The sequence below is a fragment of the Lygodium microphyllum genome, chromosome 22 (genome assembly GCF_053477565.2).
Source record: "Lygodium microphyllum isolate KBCC chromosome 22, Lygodium_microphyllum_v1.1.10, whole genome shotgun sequence".
Lineage (NCBI taxonomy): Eukaryota > Viridiplantae > Streptophyta > Polypodiopsida > Schizaeales > Lygodiaceae > Lygodium > Lygodium microphyllum.
Genome location: NC_141156.1, coordinates 52,583,855 through 52,604,209, shown reverse-complemented (window position 1 = coordinate 52,604,209; position 20,355 = coordinate 52,583,855). Strand labels below are relative to the sequence as shown.

At 40.6% G+C, this 20,355-nt stretch overlaps 1 protein-coding gene across 1 annotated transcript; it reads left to right on the top strand.

Moving 5' to 3' along the window:
- Positions 1–1,346: 1,346 nt before the first annotated feature.
- On the top strand, positions 1,347–17,141 carry LOC148017150 (uncharacterized). Its single transcript, XM_087662723.1, has 3 exons — positions 1,347–2,048; positions 2,762–3,379; positions 16,992–17,141. Exons 1-3 carry the CDS (start codon positions 1,347–1,349, stop codon positions 17,139–17,141), a joined length of 1,470 nt encoding a protein of 489 aa, XP_087518849.1.
- Positions 17,142–20,355: the final 3,214 nt, after the last annotated feature.

Sequence of the window (20,355 nt, the reverse complement as noted above, 5' to 3'; positions counted from 1 at the left end):
TCACTCCATGCATAGAGAGTGCTTCACTAATTATGATGTTGGTAGATGAGGATGCACTCATTTTGGTAACAACTATGAATGTGGCAATGTGGATATAGGGGATATACATTCATTACTACTACCTAATGGACCTTCTTTTGTTTTTTAGAATAAGCTATATGTTCTAAACTTGGCCAAATGTTTGATTAGTACTAGATAGCTTAATGGTTGTGGACATAATGTGATCTTTGGAGATATGGAAAATTTGCAAAGGATCTCTTGTTGTTGCCAAAGGGAATAAATATGGTACTTGGTATCCTTTACATGTTTTTGGGGTTGCATTATTGCAACTTCATTTTGAGCTAAACTTTTACAAACAATTGCTTCCTTGGTTTCTTTGAACAAAAAATAGTGCCTAGAGATCAACATCTATATTCATGTTTGTTAGCATGTTTGAAGTGCATAATAGGAGCAATTATAGATGTAGGTTATTAAATGCACATATTAATTTGTGAATAAATGTACTCACAAGTTTTCATTAGTGTGTCAAAGATGCATCAATAAATAAGATGTTGTTTTTCTTATCATGGAAGCCATATCGAAATCTTGTTAAAGTTGTGTATAAAAATTGCAAGACTATGATGAATGTTCAATAGCCTCGTATGCATTATAATTTTGTGTATAAGACTAGATAGTTCACACTTGGTGAGACAAAGTTTCAAAAGTGGGCAAGGTGATGCAACTGAAGTTTTGTGGGGCTTGCTAACCCTATATAAACCCCACAAACCCTTGTAGAAAAGAAAGAGAAGTGTTACTATAGAGTTTGCACACAACAACATCTCCGATTGGTATGACCAAATGTTGATGCAATTGGTCCATTGATCTTTGGTAAATATATTATAGGGTTTGGAGGTAGCAATGCTTTCTATTGGTCTAACCACATCTTGGTGCAACACCTTCTATTGCTCTAGCCAAATGTCAATGCAGCTGGGCCGTTGATCCCCAATAAAAGTAATAGATTTTTAGCCCTTAATGTGAAGCATTTGCTCATTGAGCTGCTCTCTTTTCTCCATGTTGTGACTGCAAGGAATTGCAATGTGTCAAAAGTTTTATGTTTGCCCCACAAGAGTTGGTGCAACCGGGCTTTAAGGACCATGTGTTTCTAGGAAGCAAATATTTTGTTGTAATTTTGTACGACATAGTTAGTTGATCGTTTTTCAAGCATACCCTAGTTTCGTGCGTTACTGACCTGGGTAAGGACCATGTGATCCGAGTATTTCATAGTGATTTTACACGACATATTCATTTTTGAAGCGTACCCACGAAGGGATGGTTGAGGAACGTCTCTCTCAAATATCCATGGCGGCATGGTGCGTGAGGGCAATACAGAGACGACGGAAAGATGGGATCGAATCCTCATACCGATGAAGGGGATGATGAGGGCGACGGCGATGCAGGCGACGATAATGATGATGGCAATGGCAATGATGATGATGATGGCGATGCTAGTGATGACGATTGTCGTTGACGGGGACCCGCTGAACCTGGTCCGAAACGGCGACTTTGAGGAGACGAAGTTCGACCTGACGGAGCAGAAGCCGTCAATGGACGTTAGCAGCGGGTCGGCCGCCAGCGCCGCCGCGCTGCCGGGCTGGCGGGTCGCTGAGGGCGCCGTCCAAGTGCTGACGAACGACGTCTACGCGTCGGCATCCTCGGAATCCTCCGTCTGCATCCACCTGGGGGCCCCCACGGCGCGGACCCCAGCCGTCCTGCGCTCCTCCCCTCTCGCCACCCCGCGCGCGGGCGCCACCTACACGGTCTCCTTCTGGCTCGCCGTCAACCCTGACGGCGGGCCGCCGTCGCGCGCCGTCAACGTGTCCCTCTACGTGGACGGCGACGTGGCCGTCAGGTTCTCGCCTCCGCCCCTGGTGGCCAGCGCGCAGTACAGCCGCAGCTACCTGAACTGGAGCCTGTTCCAGTATTCCTTTGTGGGCACTGCCCAATTCACTGTCCTCGAGTTCTCCAGCCTCCCACCGGCCAATTACAGCCTCCTCCTCGACGATGTCAAGGTATTGGAGACACACTCCCCCCCCCCCCCCCCCCACACACACACACACACTCTCTCTCTCTCTCTCTCTCTCTCTCTCTCTCTCTCTCTCTCCACAGAAGAAGTAGAAGTTTTAGACAATCCCGCTAGAATTCTACCATTGTGATATGCAAAGAGCATCATGAGTTTCTCCAAGGGAGGCGATAGATATGGGGCCTCTTGCCCCTATCTCCACCTAGCTAGGTATACGGTGTATCCAAGGGAGGCGATGGATATGGGGCCTCTTGCCCCTATCTCCACCTAGCTAGGTATACGGTGTATCCAAGGGAGGCGATGGATATGGGGCCTCTTGCCCCTATCTCCACCTAGCTAGATATACGGTGTATCTCTTATAGAAGGTCATGATGTCAACTCTAGAGGGGAAAACAAAGGAAGATAATGTGTTTGCAACTTGCTATACTATCCTTTGGCTCCACACATTCAAATCACACTATTCTTACACATGGCAAGTTAAGGGATAAATTATAATTATAAAAGCATAAACATAGAACTTATAACTCTTAATAAATGATTTTTGAAAAGCTTTTTGTGGTTTCAATTCCACATGTGGGAAGTTGAAGGGAGAAGTATAACTATAAAAGCATAAAATCATTAAAGTTAGTTTGAAAATTTTGTGTGATGTCAATTCAATTCCATTACAAGTAACTTGCTACTTTAATCTTTATTAATTTACAGGTTACTCTTGATAGCCTCATCACTAACGGTGACTTTGAAACCGGTTCCTTTAACATGTCCACAATAGATGAAGATGGCTTCATCCTCATCAAAGCACCCTCTACCACCATTTGGCATTGGTTTGTATCCTCAGGAACCATCAAGTATGCTGCTCATCGATATGGTTCTTCTCTGAGTAATGATGCCATTTGTGTCTTAGATCTAAATGGTGACCTACCAGGAACTATTACCACATCACTCTCAACTACTACAGGTCATTCATATTCAATACTCTTTGACTTTGCCACCAACCCTGAGGCAGCCCCTCCTATTGACCTTGGAGCTTTTTTGATCACCACTATCAATACACTAGATGGCATAGTAATTGCTAGTGAATCAGTCATAGTGAGCTCAGATTCAAACCAAACGTTATTCTATATTGAATGGCAAACCGGGACTCTTAGCTTTGTGGCCATTGGGCCTTCTACAAATGTTACATTCATAAGTCAAATCGAAGGGAGCTTTGGTCCTCTTCTAGACAACATTCAAGCATATGAGATCAACAAAAATTTTACAAGTAGTGATCACCTATATTCAAAATGTAACATCCCTCAAAGGCCATTTTTGTATTTACAATGGGTAATTATTATATTTTTAACCGTGTTGAATACGTATAAATAGTTGCACATCCTTAACATTATGATCTTATATATGAATTCTCTAGATGCATTACCAAATGTTGTTGCTTAAAATTCTTGCTTAATGTGATGCTTATACATGAAAACTATTGATGTAAGCATCACCATATCTATTGGCTAACAGCACTTGCAAAATTCTATCTTTTTATAAAGGTCTTAAATGGTTACATTTGATTATATTCTATGTATAACACATTATTTATTCATATTCTTGAACTGTCTAAAAGGAACAAAGCCCTCACTCTTGTAGAACTCCTCCAAAGAAAAGTAGAATAATGAGATGATATAGCTAGGAGGAAAATGTGAATGCTTATTGATGCTTCTCTTTTGTAACATGAATGTCCTTAGTAACATTAGTAAAGCATGCCATGATCTAGACAAAAAAATTTCCACATTTTTAAATATTGACTAGTGTAGTCTTGTAGCAAAATATGCCTTAGAAGAAATATGGATTCAAAAACAACCCTTTAGCTTAAGAGTTAATGACTTTTTTAATGCAAAAGATTTGGGATGGACCAATGGAAAAGGGGGTGATGTGCACATTTTATCCACTCCCTTTTTCCCTTGTCCCTATATCCCTACCACAAAAAAGTTTTTAGTGTCTTTTTGCAACAAGAAATACTTCTAGCTTGGTCATTCTCTGACCTCCATTTCAGGATCTTCTCATCATTCTATGCTCACATATCCATAGCCACACAACCCCCAATTTTCCTATTTTTACTACATGGATATCTACTACCATTCAGAAGTATTATTGCTGTCAATCCTCTATTCTAAGTAGCATTCTTCTCATATCCATTCCAATGGTATCTAGATGTCAATAAAGGCGACTTCATGATTCTATACACACAATCTATGTACACAATATAAAGGATGAGCATGCCACATGGGAAGGAGTATTATTTGAGAAGGATTCATGGATTTATATGTAGCCTTCAAAAAATAAGGTCTCATCAAGTTCGTTGCCATGGTCCACTATAAAATCATTGGAAGGGCAGAGTGCTTGGGTTTTGAGAGGCTCGAGATGGTGGCCTTATCGCATCAGCTCAACATGTGTACAATGTGAAGGACTTCGAACTACCTCTTGGGACTAACAATTCTTCCTCTTGAATTGTAAGTCGCATTTTTATGTTCTTAACTTTTCATATGCTATTGAAGTTTTTACTTCTTCTCTCCTATCAGTCATTTTTTCTTCTGTTGAGGATCAGCCTTTGAGAAGTTTGTCTAAGATATACAAAGCTCTACATATTGATGTGGATGAGATAATAATGATAAAAAATTCATCGCAATATCTTCTAAATCACAAGCCTTTCTTCTATAAGATCATACATATAGTGCCTACATCAACTTATTCATATGGTTCTCTTGAATTACTTCTTTGTCCATCTTTCGGTTCTTTGGAATGGCCTATTCTAGATGAATGGATGCTTTAAACATTGAAACTGAAGATTGTACATGACATTCATAGCTTGCTGAAATTTGGGAGAGCTTCAAGATCCAGTGGACCTTCATGGTTTTTTCCAATTCTTGCTTTTGCTTATATCTTCAAAACCAATAATACACATCATTATCCTTCTATATTCATTTGTAAAAACGTAAGTGAGAAATTGGTGAATTTCAATTTGAAGAAGGATTGGATGAGGTGGGTGGGGTGCACAAATGTGATATCTTTTCATGTAGATGATTGCATGTTCATCATTATACATGCGCTTGTATTACTGATATTGGATGAACAAAGTAGAATAATGGATTTTCTTAGAGTCCATTAAAGACACATGACAAGTATTTGATATTTAAATTCATATGCCAAGTGGAATGCTTGAGTTAGTCACAATGAGGTTTGCTCTGGATGACTTTGCAAGTTTTCAAATGGGCTATGGAGCATTTGCAACCAAGGATGCCTCAATAGGATACTACATTGGCTAGACCATGACTAGTGACATTACCATTGTACATATCACTCTCAACCCATACAAGCAAGTTCAACTCTCTATCTTGAAGGCCCTATCAAAGGTGCTCTACATTTCCACCATCACCTTGAATGTGCATAAGAAAATTCTTATGAAAAAGGAGTTGGTGAAGAATATACTCGGTACACCCCTACATAAAAGGATATTGTAAGCTGTTGATATATGGGAAGTGCCATAGAAGCCAGCCAAGAAGCCATGCAAGAGAGTGTCAAGACTCATGTACTTTCAAGAGGCCAAGAAGAGATGCAAAACAAGCACTTGAAAATGGCCTAAAAGTTATATTGAGCCCAAAAACTGCTAAGCCTTGCAAAAACAATGCCCCTTGTACTCTCGTGACAATACAAAGTTTTTTTTTGCAATCTGTCTCTTGAAAACATTTTGTATTTTTTTTGTTTAAGTGTCATAATATTAAAGTATTTTATAAATTTATGTTAGATGCTAGATGTGTTGATATTTTCAAATAAAAAAATATGGTAAAAATATAATTAAAAATTGAAGTGAAAATGAAGAATATCACAAAACCTTAGATTAGACCACCATCGTGGAAGGAGAGAAACAAGGTGATAATAGGGAAAGAGATAGGGAGGTAGGAGATAAAGATCATGAAGACATGGATGAGGAAGGTCAGAAGTAGAAAGATGAGAAATCCATAGGGAAAAAGCAATGGATGAAGGCTTTGGGAACCCATCTCCATGAGGCATAGGAACATTTGTGATTCTTATTTTGTTAAAATAGATTTCTATGTGTAATTATGGTAGACGTGGATTGCTTAGATTCTGTCTTGGGTCACCACTAATACTTGCCATTTTCCTTAGCCCGTGAAGTGGACTTTATTAATCTATTTCATTGCAAGTTTTTGGCTTGTGCATCCATCAAATTCTATAGTAAGTTATCAATCCCTTGCAAGTCAAAGGCGATGGGATTGGCTTAGTAGTTCTTGAGTACAAATTCCTATAAGTGGAAAGCAAATATCACTTTAGTCCCAAGAAGTGTCAACTGGATGCACTTATTTATATAATGAAAATTACATTGAACTTGATACTTAAATGGGAAACTTGGAAGGATCTCTCTTCCCACATCTTCATGGTTTGAGAGAATGTAGATGAGCAAAGGAATGCTTTCAATTTCCATTGTGACCATGAGCTTGCATCTTCCTATTAAAAAGTAGGTTTGCCATCATAGGGGTGAAAACCCTTGTAGAGTAGAAGGTTCAAGAGGGAAGGTGCCTTTAGGGCACTATTTGTGATGTTGTAAGCTAGGGGCCTAGTCTACATGCTCAAGTGCCTATGGACACTCAAATATAATCACGTACTTGACTTAGCCCAATGCTCGTGAGCAAGGTCTAAATACCAAAGACCATCACTAAGAGTTTATACAACTTGTGTGGAAGGAGCGGCAACACTCAAGAACCTATGGTCACTTAAGTATGCCCTAAAAAATTCATTCAACTAACCTATGGGTTCAATATGGTCTCAAGATTAAGGTTGAAGACCCTAATGATTGGGGTAAAGGCACAAGAATAGGGACTCAATGGATGAACTTCTATTCTTTTAGAAGATGCAACTTGCTTTGGCAACATTCTCTCACCTTATTCTTGTGACAATTCTCTCTTACTAACCGTGCATCCTCCTCTCTATCCCAAGAAATCAAGAATACAAGACTAGCTTTGAGGTGTAGTGAACATTAACTTATCTTCCCATATTGTAGCCCAAAATCTTGAAGGCTCAAAAATGGTTCCACAACCCAAACAACATAATACGATACTATCACTCATTTGCATCTACCACCAAGTATGCCAATGAATGAGAAAATAAAATAGAGATGAAGAATGAGAGAAAGCATATGGAAAAGATCTTTAGCACAATGGATCTTTCACTCTCTTACAATCTCATAATCTCATGCACAAATACAAACTTAATCCTCTTAACATGGATGGGAAGAAGAAGAAAAGCAAGAAGAAGATATAGAGCTTCACTTTCCTTCAGTCCCTCACTCAACGCAACTCTCATTCTCTCTCTCCAAAATGGAAGCAAGATGTTAGAATATAAGAGGTGAATAGAAAGCTTCAGTAGTTGCATTGGCAAAGCTTTTGTGTAGCATGGATGCACCAAAAGGGTAAATACAATTAAGATCTCCTACCCTTGCATAGACCAAGATTAGAGTTAGATTCAAATCACTTCTCTAGGGTGGTGCCCCATTTGCATTTTAGGGTTTGCACTCCGATTTACATTTTAGGATTTCCACTTGACTTTCCATTTTAAGGTTTCCACAACTCTGCATTAAGGTTTGGACCTCTCTTGGGCATCCTATCCACTTTGTGGGATCTAGGCTAATAATTCCTTGTAGCATGTTTATACATTAGCCTAAATAGACCTAGCCAATGATATTTTGATTACAAATCCATGTGCGCAATGCATACAAAATTTACAAGCGTGACAAATACAACTGTGAGAGGCAATACAATGTGTATGAATCTCACAAAATAAATACATCCATGATAATGTCATGTGCCTTGAAGTATCATAAATAATACAAGTGCCCAAAAATAATAAATCAAAGCTCCAAAAATAATCACAATCCTTATGCTTTAACCTTTCTTAACTTTGCCTTTCAAATTTGCTACTTCCACCAACAAATAAGAATAACTGCATAAATCCTTGGAGAATATGGCATTAAATCATGCAAATGCCCTTGAAATGTATGCATTAATGTCATCACTACATTTCTTAATTCTTGTATATGTATCTATAAAACATTTCTCAAATTGAGAACTAAGAGCATTTACTTTTTAATAGTTTGTGGGAAGATGTCATGTCCTATATATAGCAAATATAAAATGATAAAATGTAATGTGTCTATCTAACAAATCCCTGATAGCATACTTTTGTCAGTCCATCAAGGGATGTATCTAGGTGTCTCCATCCAAAATTCCCATGGGATATCAAAACTTCATGGACCTAGAATCAGTTGACTCAACCCTTGCAAGGAAAGCTCCAGTGTCTCATCCCCAACTCCTAGTATAATTTTTAGCATTGCTTTTGGGTAGCCACTTATGCAAGGCATCTCGAATCGAAGTGAACTAGTGTCACACTTGGTTCAAAGTGAGTGAGAAATGAGGGGGAGCTACACAATTCCCCTCTACCTATAGGGTAAAGACTTACTCCGGTCCTCTAAAACTACATGAATTCAGATTCTAGGATGATGCTCTAGGATAGATTCTATGCTCAAGTCTTCCTAAAATCCCTAGTTTAACGTTTCATGGAAAAACGTCTTTGCTAAACTGAGACCACCCTACCATAAGATAAACCCATTGAGGATTCACCCACCTACTTCCCTCAAAGGCATAGTTTTATTTTTCTAATTAGTCCAACCGCAATTATGTTTGACATGCACAAGTGGCTTCCTTAATTAGCTTGTTAGAAAACATTCTAAAAATGTGTATACTCAATGCTTTATTCCATCAATACCTAGTCCATAAATCATAATCTACCCATAGGAGACCACAATGGACCCTCACCTAGCATCGAAGCCTTTTGGGATACCTATACTAAGCTCATAGGGAGTTTGACTCGTCCTATTACACCGAAGGAATTACGGCTAGATCTCCCATAGCTCCTTGGCACCTCCTAGCTATCTATAGAGAGACTTCTCACATCTGATGTCAATCCTAGCATTTGAAGTGAACAATCAGTTCCTTGGTGTCATAGAGCCCAATGGTGGTGGTTGACCTTGGGGGAGTTCAAGCATGCTCCTCAAAAATCAATATGTGTTAGCATAGCATGACCTAGAATATACAAACAATCATAGAGATTCCTTTTCAATGTATCAAGTAGTCTTGTGATAGGATTCTATGTATAGGATCTATCTAACTACTTTACCCTCTAGCATGGGGTCTTGTTCAACTTCCTAGAGGTCATAAACTTGAGATAGGCCTTTAGCATTTCCCTCTTAGAAGGAAATCAAATCTTGGAATCCTCATGGCTACCTTAATTCATTGATCTTCACTTAGAGAGTATTTTTTTTCAAAGCTATTGACTTCTCAAGATCTAGAGTATTTTATCAACCTTATTCCCCAATTTCCTAACTAAATTAAGTACTCTATTTCAAGGATTTTTCCTAGGTTTAGAAGTTTCTCTTTGTGATGGAATCTTGGAAGAAAGTTTGTAGACTTGATATCTCTTTAAGCAATCTTGTCTTAGATCCTGTAAAGAAGATAATATCCTACTAGCCCAATTCTCTAAATGAAAGGAATTTTAGAGTACAATCCTCATGATCATCTTAACCTAGTTATCCTAGACTTTTTGATTGTTTTTAGATATAAGATAATTATGTGGATAATTGCATGAGAGTTTATAATGCACCTTTGTTATATTAGCTTTCATCCAAAAAAATAAAGTATTAGTTCTAATGCTTTTTCATTCTATCTTCAACATGCTTTAAGGTAGGAAATTTTCATTGACCAAGGGTTGGAAATTAGGTGGAAATGAAGATCAATAAGAGGTTTTGGGGAAAAAGGAATGATAAATTGAGTATTACTGTGGGGATTGAGGCGGCAAGGGGGAGAGAGATATATATCATGAGGATGGTGGGATTGAGGAGGAGATGGGTTGATGTAGCTCTCCAATTGGTTAGTTTCCAACAATTAGTTGTTACCAATCCCTTCTCTCTCTCTCTCTCTCTACATATATATATATATATATATATATGAGTCAGGGTTACTTAGATTAGCCCAAGATAGAGAGTTGATGGAATATGGAACATACCTCTATTGGCATCGTAGAGTGCACATAACCTAGCTATCCTAAATGAACTATCATACTGGCTAGGAATGAATGGTCTCACATGTTAGAATATTAAGAAGGGAGAGAGTAGTATGGATTACTTGATTGGTTTATCAAGCTTAATAACAAATATATTAAGATTTTTAATATATCTAGCAAACCAATTGGCTTAGTAATATACCATGCTATCTCGACCTCCACAATGGCATGTGGATGTGTATAGGGGGCCTAATCATATGTATCCATGGAGGCAACCTAACATGTATACAACACCAAAGTCCCAAACTCATTGATGACGTTAGATTTCCAAACTCCATTGGATAAGTTCAAAGACATCTGACTAAAATATGGCATGCTTTAGCAACCCATGCCTTCTCACTTACAATGCCATTCACTACACCACCAAGATGTTATGCCCCTTCATGGAATGGTTGGTACGTTTTAAATTGTAGAGAGACACATGCATATCTCTAGTAAGAAGTGGCACTTTGGTGTATGTACACATAGGCATGCTCATACACTTCATAGGTGGTTAGTGTAGAAAAAGAAATGGAAATACTTGAGTATATTGGAGATAGAGATGTACTCTATGCTTTTTAGATAAGTGAGCAAAAGAGCATGGAGAAGGCCCACCAATACATATTAGTAGACTTGAGGATTGGCATGGTTATGCTTATAGGCTTTATGATGTTCTAGGTCAAGACCTTGTGCCCCTCCCCTCAGTCTCTAAGCTAACATATTGCCATTTTTTTGTAGAAAAGAGAGTAAAATATGCCATATGGAAGTTAAAGAATGGGATAGTGTAAAGAAGCTAATTCCCACATGTAGCCATTAAAGTGAAAATACAAGAAATAGACATAAAATGCCAAGAAACCATAGCCAAGGTGGCTAGGCATGAAATGATATTACCAATGTTGGTTGAGAATCAAATGATGAGTGGCTGCAGCATGGTATGCACTCCAAGCTATGGTGGCCAAGAGTATATACCCTCTTAGATGGTGGGAGGTTGAGACCTCAAACATGTAATATTTGTTAAATGAAAAAAAGATCATTTACATGTTACATCTCCACCTTTTATAATTAACCCTAGCCTACCCTAGACTAAGGCATTTATGCTTTATTACAAGCCATCTCGGCCTAAAAGAGCTTTGTCCTCAAAGTTGGAATTGGGATAATTTACAAGGAAAGATTACAAGGATAGCTTTGCAAGTGATGAATCCATGCTATAATGAAACTCCAAGCTGAAGAAAATCTCATATGTCAATGAAGTACAAGTATCAAATTTGAATTTACTACTAGAAACTATCCAAAACAGGCTGTTGCACAAGAATGGCCATAATTTGAAGAAGAAATGTCCAATCACCATGTATGAGCTATACAAATGTAGAGGACAATCCCTAGTATCCAGCCATGCCATAAAAATCCAATTTTGATGATCATAGAGAAATTATTTTTTTGACAAAAATTTATTACAGCAAGCTGTCCTGTTCAGATATTACTATGTTTCCTACAAAACCCATGGAAAAGAATCAAGGTATGATAATGGTTTCCAAGTAGACTCCTCCATGGGCAAACCTCGCCATTTAATAAGGTACTCCGGCAGTGAATGGTTCCTTAAAACCTTTTCTCTTTTGCCAAGAATATTTTCAGCCTCATAAATTATGAGACCATCTTCATCTATGGGAGGTAACTCCTCTAAAATCTTTATGGCTAGACCCACATACTTCTTGTTAGCCCCAAGTCAAGATGGTGGAAAAAGGAAGGAAAAAGCAGAAAAAAACATGGAAAAAGAGCAAAGATACGCAGGCGACCTCCAAAGCTAAGCCGGGGCAAAAAGCGCAATTTTAAATGAAAGGCGCCTCAAAAAACTTGGAAAACTCTTGTAAAAGAGTGCCAGGCTCCCTCTTGTGCCAATTGTAAAATATTAGACGAGTGTAGGCTAGAGGCATAAGGCTAGAAGAGGGAAATGGAAAAAGGACCTTGCCACAATGGCTAGTCATGTAAAAAAGGGATGGGTGCCCATGGGATTTTAGGGTTTGCATATATAAAGTTCAAAAAGTGAATGGAAGCTCATTCTTTGGTGTGTGGCTAACAAGAGCTCTCTTATTCTTCTCTTCTCCTCATCTTCTTGCTTATGTGTGCTCTTGAGAGAGGGAGTGTGAGAGTGTGAGGGAGTGAGTGTGTGAGAGTGAGGGATCAAGAGGGTGAAGCTCTGCACCATCTCTTCTTCTCTTCTCTTCTCTTTTCTCGCGTGCGCGGCTATGGAGGATGGAGCTTGGAGATGGAGGAGGCTTGAGAATGCTTGAGCTTGCATCTAAGATCGTGGAGCTACCGGGGTGTGCGAGAGAGGAGGCAACTCATATCGGCATCAAGGTAAGCTCACTACACTCATAGGATCGACGGCGCATCGGCTAGGTGAGAGATAGCCATTAGAGCTCGCTTGAAATGCTTGAAGCAATAAGCGGTCCGTGGGTCTTGGTGGTTGAGCGTGATCTCCCACTACATTTTGGTTCTGTTGTCCGGACCAACGGATTCAAGCTTGACCACTTGCGGCCTCATATCGAGCATCAAAGTAAGGGATTCATCCCCGAAACGGAGCTTGAGATAGGTAGGAAATTTGGGTGTTTTTGATCTTCAAAACAAGTAAGTATTTTGGGATATTTTGTTTGTTTGATGATTGGGAAACATGGAGAAATTGTTTCAGTTCTTTGCTTTCGATTCTTGTTGCATTTAGCGTAGGTTAGGATTAGGAAATTGCACTAGAGAAGGGTAGGGTTTACTGTTGCAAAACAGGGCAAAAATCGTGCAAAAAATGGTAAAAAGCTCGCTTGTGATGCCTAAGATCGGCAAGTGAGTGATTGGGGGCATCAACACCATACCCGAGAAGGGGTATAAGAGCCAAGAGGCCAAGGGAGAGCTCATTTGTGACCATTTCAGTGAGAGAGAGAGAGAGAGCCATCACACGATTCGATCCGATCGCACCATCGACGAGCCTACCACTCTATTAAGGTATATGAATCCCTTCCCCTATCCCCCTAGATAGGATCTGGAGGTTTATGCTTTCTATGATTGATTAAATCGCAAGAATCAAGAAAATTTGACCTCTCGTTGTCGTCGTCGCGCCGCGTTCCACCCGTTCGAGCGGTCGCTTCTGGGCCAAGTCGACCTACTCGGCCCATCCGAGTCGACCATTCGGCCCATCAACTAATTCGGCCCTCGACCCGGGTCCGAGCCAAACCGTTTGAGCCATAGGATTCGGCCCTCGACCACGTGTCATATTCGGCCCTCGGCACAAGTGCCTCGGCCCGTCCGAGTGGCCTCGTCCAAATTGACCATTCAGCCCGTCCGAGTGACCTCATCCGAATTGACCATTCGGCTCGTCTAAGCCAACCTGTCCGAGCGACTTTGTCCAAGTCTGCACCTTGGCCCGTCCAAGTCTACCCTGTCCGAGTCACGAATTCGGCCCTCGGCCCATCCGAGTGACCCACTCGGACCCTACAATTCGTACCAGTTGAGCTGATTGTAAATTTTTATCAAATTCTCAGAAATTTGACCTGACCCGGCTAGAGCTCAGCAGTGCAAACTGTCTAAAGTCCTTCTGACGCTCAGAACTTGATTCTAGCACACGGAATAGACAAAATCATAGGGAGTAGCCGCTTAATAGCTTGAAGTAGGCAGCAGCGAGACCCGGAGTCCTAGACGCAAAGCACTAAGCAGTTAAAACCTAATTGGCCAAAAACAAACGAGGCAACATATTAGAATAACCCTGAACCCTGTCAAGGCAACCAGAAAATTGACCAACAAGCCTATCAAGCCCGAAACAAACCGAGAGTGCGTAAGACGCTTCGAGATTGTTTGCTGCACTCACCTTGAATTTCCGCACTTGAATGCACTTAAGGAAATTGAAAGCCTGATTGAGCACAAGTGCACGAGAAGCAACACGCACACTGAGTGACCATAAATTGAGGATTGTATTCAATAACTGAAGGAACTCACTTAGATAAACCACTCAAGGAACCCACCAGTAGGAGATGACCCAAGACGTAGACAAACCATCAATGCGTGAAGTAGGACCAAGCAGGTGGCGTCAGCGACGTGGATTTGACAAATCTACTCAACCTGATCGACAGCTTGGTGGAGCACGAAAACACAACTATGGCAGAAGGAGGCTCAGACCATAGGTCTAATGAGGAACTCGACTTGAACGTCTTCCCGAAGGCTATTCAGCAGCTGGTCAATAGCTACGATGCACATGCCCGGTATGAGCACCGCGGCAAGATGGCATACGCTATCATCGCAGACCTAGAGGAAGAGAGAAAACTAGCCCACAAGGCTTCACAAAGCATAGTCAAATACAATAGGGACCAGCAGGCTAGGAGCCAAAGGCAAAGCACGGAGTTGCGTGAGGTACAGCGAGTACTGAACTTAGCAGGTAGAAACCGAACAGATCACGAGAGAGCCCTAGAAGGAGACTTGACGTTGAGCGAGCTTCTCATGAAGCAACTGCTAGATAACACGGCAACAGAGCAAAGTGCCGCGGCACTAGCGACATCGCTGCTCGTAGGATTAGGAGCGAACCAAGGCTCAAAGAGCCAGTCTAAAATCCCTATTTTTACCAAGCAACTCAACAAATACCAACCCGACGACGATCCATATAGCTTTGTAGAGCAGTTCGAGCAAGTGTGCGAAGCCAACGGCCTCAACGACCTGACTCAATGCTCTCAAGCATTCGGACTCTGCTTAGGTGACAAGGGGAGGATTTGGTATACAAGCCTAGATACTGCAAAACGAGCCAACTTCAGTGGCCTCAAGGATCTCTTCATTAAGAGATTTGCCGAGCCTGGATACTCCAATAATCTGCTAGTACGCTTGATGAACGTCAAGCAGAAAGAGAAGGAGGACATTCGTGACTACGTAACCCACGTGAGGAGTCTCTTCAAGAGAATCCCTATGGGCAAGCGACCGACCGAAAGAGTAGTTTTGATTGTATTTATCAGTGGAATTCGAGCCGAGGAGCTATATAAGGCTTTGGCAGGAAATTTGAGCTTGCAGCGAGACGCGCTAGCTAGAGTGTTTGAGGAAGCCATCAGAGTCGATGATCAACTGAAAGTGTGGAGCTCCAGGAGCTCAAACCTAGAAGAGACCAACTCTTTGAAGCTCAGAGAGAGTGTCAGCCTCTAGTGAGCGATCATTCCCATCATCCCAAGATAAGGGGAAGGCCACCGAGACGTTGGCTGATGTAAAGATGGAGTTAGCCAAGTTGCAAGACATGTTGAGACGACCAACGCACCCACACGTCCAATGCGTGTACTGTGGCGGAAACCACTTGCTAGCCAAGTGTCAAGACCCTAGGTCAAGACCTTGTGCTAACTGCGGTAGGTTCAGTCATGACGTCGCGCATTGTAGATTACCAAGAAGACTTCCGTACTTGCAATCCTATGGCCAGCCTTGCCTAGCGAACAAGCCGTAGCCATTCTTCGGAAGGGGAGGCCCATTGGCCCTTCCTGCACCTAATGACATTAAGCCAGCTATTCCTAGAATGGACATAAACCATACTGGCATACCCAGACCACCTGGTCCTTACGTGATCCATCCACAGAGCGATGCTCCAGTCCACTACATGGAAGAACCAAATGAGGAAGAAACTTACATATGTCCTTACGTCTCGCATGACGATGAGGGCAACGCTATCCTCATGGATTATCGCCTCGTGCCGGTGATGGCGTTAGGAAGAGGACGAGGTAGAGGCCTAGGAGGGCAGTCACAAGATCCAATCACCTGTTGGACTTGTGGTCACCCAGGTCATGTCTCATCACGCTGCCCTAAAAGGGAGCAGCAAAATAGAGACAAGGCTGACCAAAGGTGTACTGAGTGCAGAATCACTCATCTCTTCGTCGATTGCCCAAAGCGAAAGCCATCTTCTAGCTCAGCCAACGTACCATCTGTTCCATTGGGGTTGTTTGGTGTCGAGAACCTCGATGGGGAAGCTACACCTATCCCATTGCGGGTCATGACCCGTGCCCAGACAAAGCAGGCTGGCATATCATTGCCAGGACCTAGCAACCTTGACGCAGCTTTGATAGGAAAGAAAAGTCGCATGTGAAAGAAGAAGAGGTTGGAAGCTAAAATCACACTAAAAACAAAGAGTGCTACAACTCTGCCTGCTGGAAAGAAGGTCTTTGACGGGACTTCAGCCCCTAAGACGGCCGAAAAGGGAAGTGCTAAGGTAGGGGAATACCCACATCTGAAGTGACAGTTAAAGGCCATAGAAAAAGTGAAGGAATGGGTGAAGGAGTCTCAAGAGCATCTAAAAGACGCTGAGCCCATCATAGAGGACGAGATCGATGATCTCTCCAGCATAAGCACGCCAATCTCACCTCCTCAACCAAGGTCGGGAGAAGTAACTGCACCACAAGCAGTGCCGCTGAGGCCAGCGGCTGATGCAGAATCAAGGCAAGACCCTAAACGACAGAAGGTGGAAGCCTCGATATCACCAATCCACACAACAATGACGCCATCAGCTAACTACGGCGAGTACGTCGCCGAGCTACTCTCCCAATTGGAGAAAGCTAAGGAGGAATGAAAGATAGTTGTGGCTGAGTTGGCGGCTAAAAAGGAGTCAGTAGCTGCCTTCCAACTCGACAAAACTAGAATGATAGCCATGCAGCAAAGGGAGCTCTCGGATCTCAAGCAAGAAGTGAAGGCTAAGGACGATAGGGAAGAGCACTAGAGGCAGCTACTAGACAATGAAACACAGGAACTTGTGAAAATGCAGAGAGAACACAAGCTCTTGATCATGCAGTATGAGGAGCTCATTGCAAGAACTTCCAAAGTCGAAGCGCTTATGGCTGAGCTCAATGCCAGGGATGAGGAAAGAAAACAAAACATGGAGCAGCAGCAAAACAAGATCGAGTCCCTGATCGATCAGGTGAACTCCAAAAAAGAAGAATAGGAGAAACTGGTCAGAGAACGGGAAGACCAAGAACAAAGGCTCACGACCCTGGCTCTAAGGCAAGGAGAGAGCCTAGAAGAGATGAACAAGAGAGCATAGGAGTGGGCCACGCAGAATGAAAGAAGGGTGAAGACACTAGCACGGCGCCTTGCTCTGGTGGAAAAAGAGAAGATCATCCATTAGGAGAAATATGGACTCTCTTTTTTGCCCCTTAAGGAGTGAATAAACAAATATAGGCCTAACCAATGAGAGAGCTAGGATTCCAGATTCATGTAACATGAATCTTCTAGCCATATCTTGGACCAAATCTTCCCTCAGCAATAAAATAAGGGAAAAGGGGAGTACAAAGCTGTCACTTCTTGGAAGTTTGTGCCTCGAATTTTCATTTTCTTATTTTTTATGTTTGACTTTTCTTTTCTCCCCTTTTCAGTTTCCCCCTCTTTTTTTAGGCGGAACTCAAATTTGTCATATCTCTTTCCCCGCTTCTTCTTTCCTGACGAAATTTTACAGCCTCACTGTTTCTTGCCATGTTTGTAACCCTGTAAAATTTCATTTGCTTTGCACAAGCACAAAGAGAGATTCATGTGTTTCATGAGAGCAGAGCTTGTTTTACCAAAGCCCTAAGATTCTCTTCACAAAACTCTACAGGTATATTTTTCTCTTCCATAGATGTTCTATGGTAAAGTTTTATCTCGTTTGGAGAAAACCTGTGCAAGTTATGTGCATTCTCTGACATGTAATTTCTTTTGTTTTGATGCTCTAGGAGTCTCTTACAGTCAATAATAGTGACATTTTGAATACTCAACTTCTTCTTCAACATCTTAGGGTTTCTCTGTAAACAAAGTTACAAGTATATTGTCTTGTTTTTTTGTTGCTCCACTGTTAAATTTTATCTCGTTTAGACAAAATGTATACAAGTTACATGCATACTGAGATTTCCTTTGTTTTTTTACTCCAAGAATCTCCGAGGGTGAAGAACAATGATTTATTAAGAACTCAACTTCTACAACATCTTTGGGATTTTGAACACTCAACTTCTTCTTCAACATCTTAGGGTTTCTCTGTAAACAAAGTTACAGGTATATTGTCTTGTTTTTTTGTTGCTCCACTGTTAAATTTTATCTTGTTTAGACAAAATGTATACAAGTTACATGCATACTGAGCTTTCCTTTGTTTTTTTACTCCAAGAATCTCCGAGGGTGAAGAATAATGATTTATTAAGAACTCAACTTCTACAACATCTTTGGGATTTTGAACACTCAACTTCTTCTTCAACATCTTAGGGTTTCTCTGTAAACAAAGTTACAGGTATATTGTCTTGTTTTTTTGTTGCTCCACTGTTAAATTTTATCTCGTTTAGACAAAATGTATACAAGTTACATGCATACTGAGCTTTCCTTTGTTTTTTTACTCCAAGAATCTCCGAGGGTGAAGAACAATGATTTATTAAGAACTCAACTTCTACAACATCTTTGGGATTTTGAACACTCAACTTCTTCTTCAACATCTTAGGGTTTCTCTGTAAACAAAGTTACAGGTATATTGTCTTGTTTTTTTGTTGCTCCACTGTTAAATTTTATCTCGTTTAGACAAAATGTATACAAGTTACATGCATACTGAGCTTTCCTTTGTTTTTTTACTCCAAGAATCTCCGAGGGTGAAGAACAATGATTTATTAAGAACTCAACTTCTACAATATCTTTGGGATTTTTTGCAGAGAAAGCCACAAGTATATTGCCATTTTTTACTACTGTTCCATGGTTAAATTTCAACGCATTTGGACAAAGCCTATATAAGTTATATGTATGTGTTGACCCAATATTTCTTTTGTTTTTGTACTACAGGAATCTGTCAGTGAAGAAACAATGGTCTTGCTATAAGTCAACTTCTTGTTCAACATATCTAGGGATCTTTGTGAAAGAAATTACAGGTACAATGTTTCTTTTTTAAATTGATCCATTTAAATTTAATTTCATTTGGAGATAACATTTGCAAATTATACACATGTTGATAGGTAACTTTTGTATTTGGTTGTTACAGATGTCTTCACGGAGGAAAAATATCAGTAGCATACTTGCAGTGGAGGTCTTCAACAGGAAAGATAATGGCGGTAATTGGATTTGTGATAAGTATTATAAGTTGGATTGGATTTTGATGCACCCAAGTACTCGAGGGAGTTTCAAGGTCAAGTGCAAGGATGTTGCAAACCCTAGCAAACATTGGAAAGGTAGAATTCTAGAGTTCAGAAAAGTGTTTAATGGCACAAGTGCAGTAACAGAAGTGTTGATTCAACATGTTTATACGCATAAACAAATCTCTGTACACGACAAGAACAACATTGCAAATTATAAACAAAACAGTAAGTTGTTAAATTTTATCATTGATTATTCTTTTGTATCAGAGTTGTTTTTAAAAGTCTTTGCAGTATTCTAATTCAGTCTTGTTTGATTGACAGCTCTATATCCATCGACTTTGCATGAATGGTAAAATGTGGAATGTTTAAGCGGCAAGATACATGTTTGGCATGAAGAGATAGGTTCTTTGATCTATGATAATACCTCTACAAGTCAACTTGCCACTCAAAATATCTTTTTTTATAATTCATTGTATGTGGTAGAAAGCCAGAGATTGCAGCATGTCCCATTGCCGCCATTGTCTAGTGGTGAATGGTTCATTGGTAGCTTGGAGTTGTCAGGAGCTTGCAAGTCGAAGATAAAATCTGGCATCAATAGTGCTATGAAACCCACCACAGGCTCCAAAGATGTGCATCTTAATTGGTTTATTCCATTCTCATTGTTTGCACATTTGTTTGGTTCATGTGATGTTTTGAAGAAAACAAAGATTACTTATCAATGCAAGTGTCCATCCGAGGAATGGATGAGTCAGCTATTGGGTGAGTCTTGGGAAGTCAAAAGAACACATTTTGATGAGACGATTGAGTGCAGGGTCAACCAATCTGATATTACATTCAGGTAAAACTTTTTTACTACTTTGCATACCTTGATTTAATTGACATAGGTCTCGCTTAGATGAATTGTTATGTTAGTCGCATTGATCACTTACCATTATTTTTGTTTTTATTACAGGTATTTCATTGCTAGACAAACTCTGTGCATTCGCTTTCGATATAGAAGATGGCTACTTTTGCGAGGGGAGTGGATCAGCTTGGATCAAGATATCCGAGATGACACACATACAGCACTCGTAGATGTGG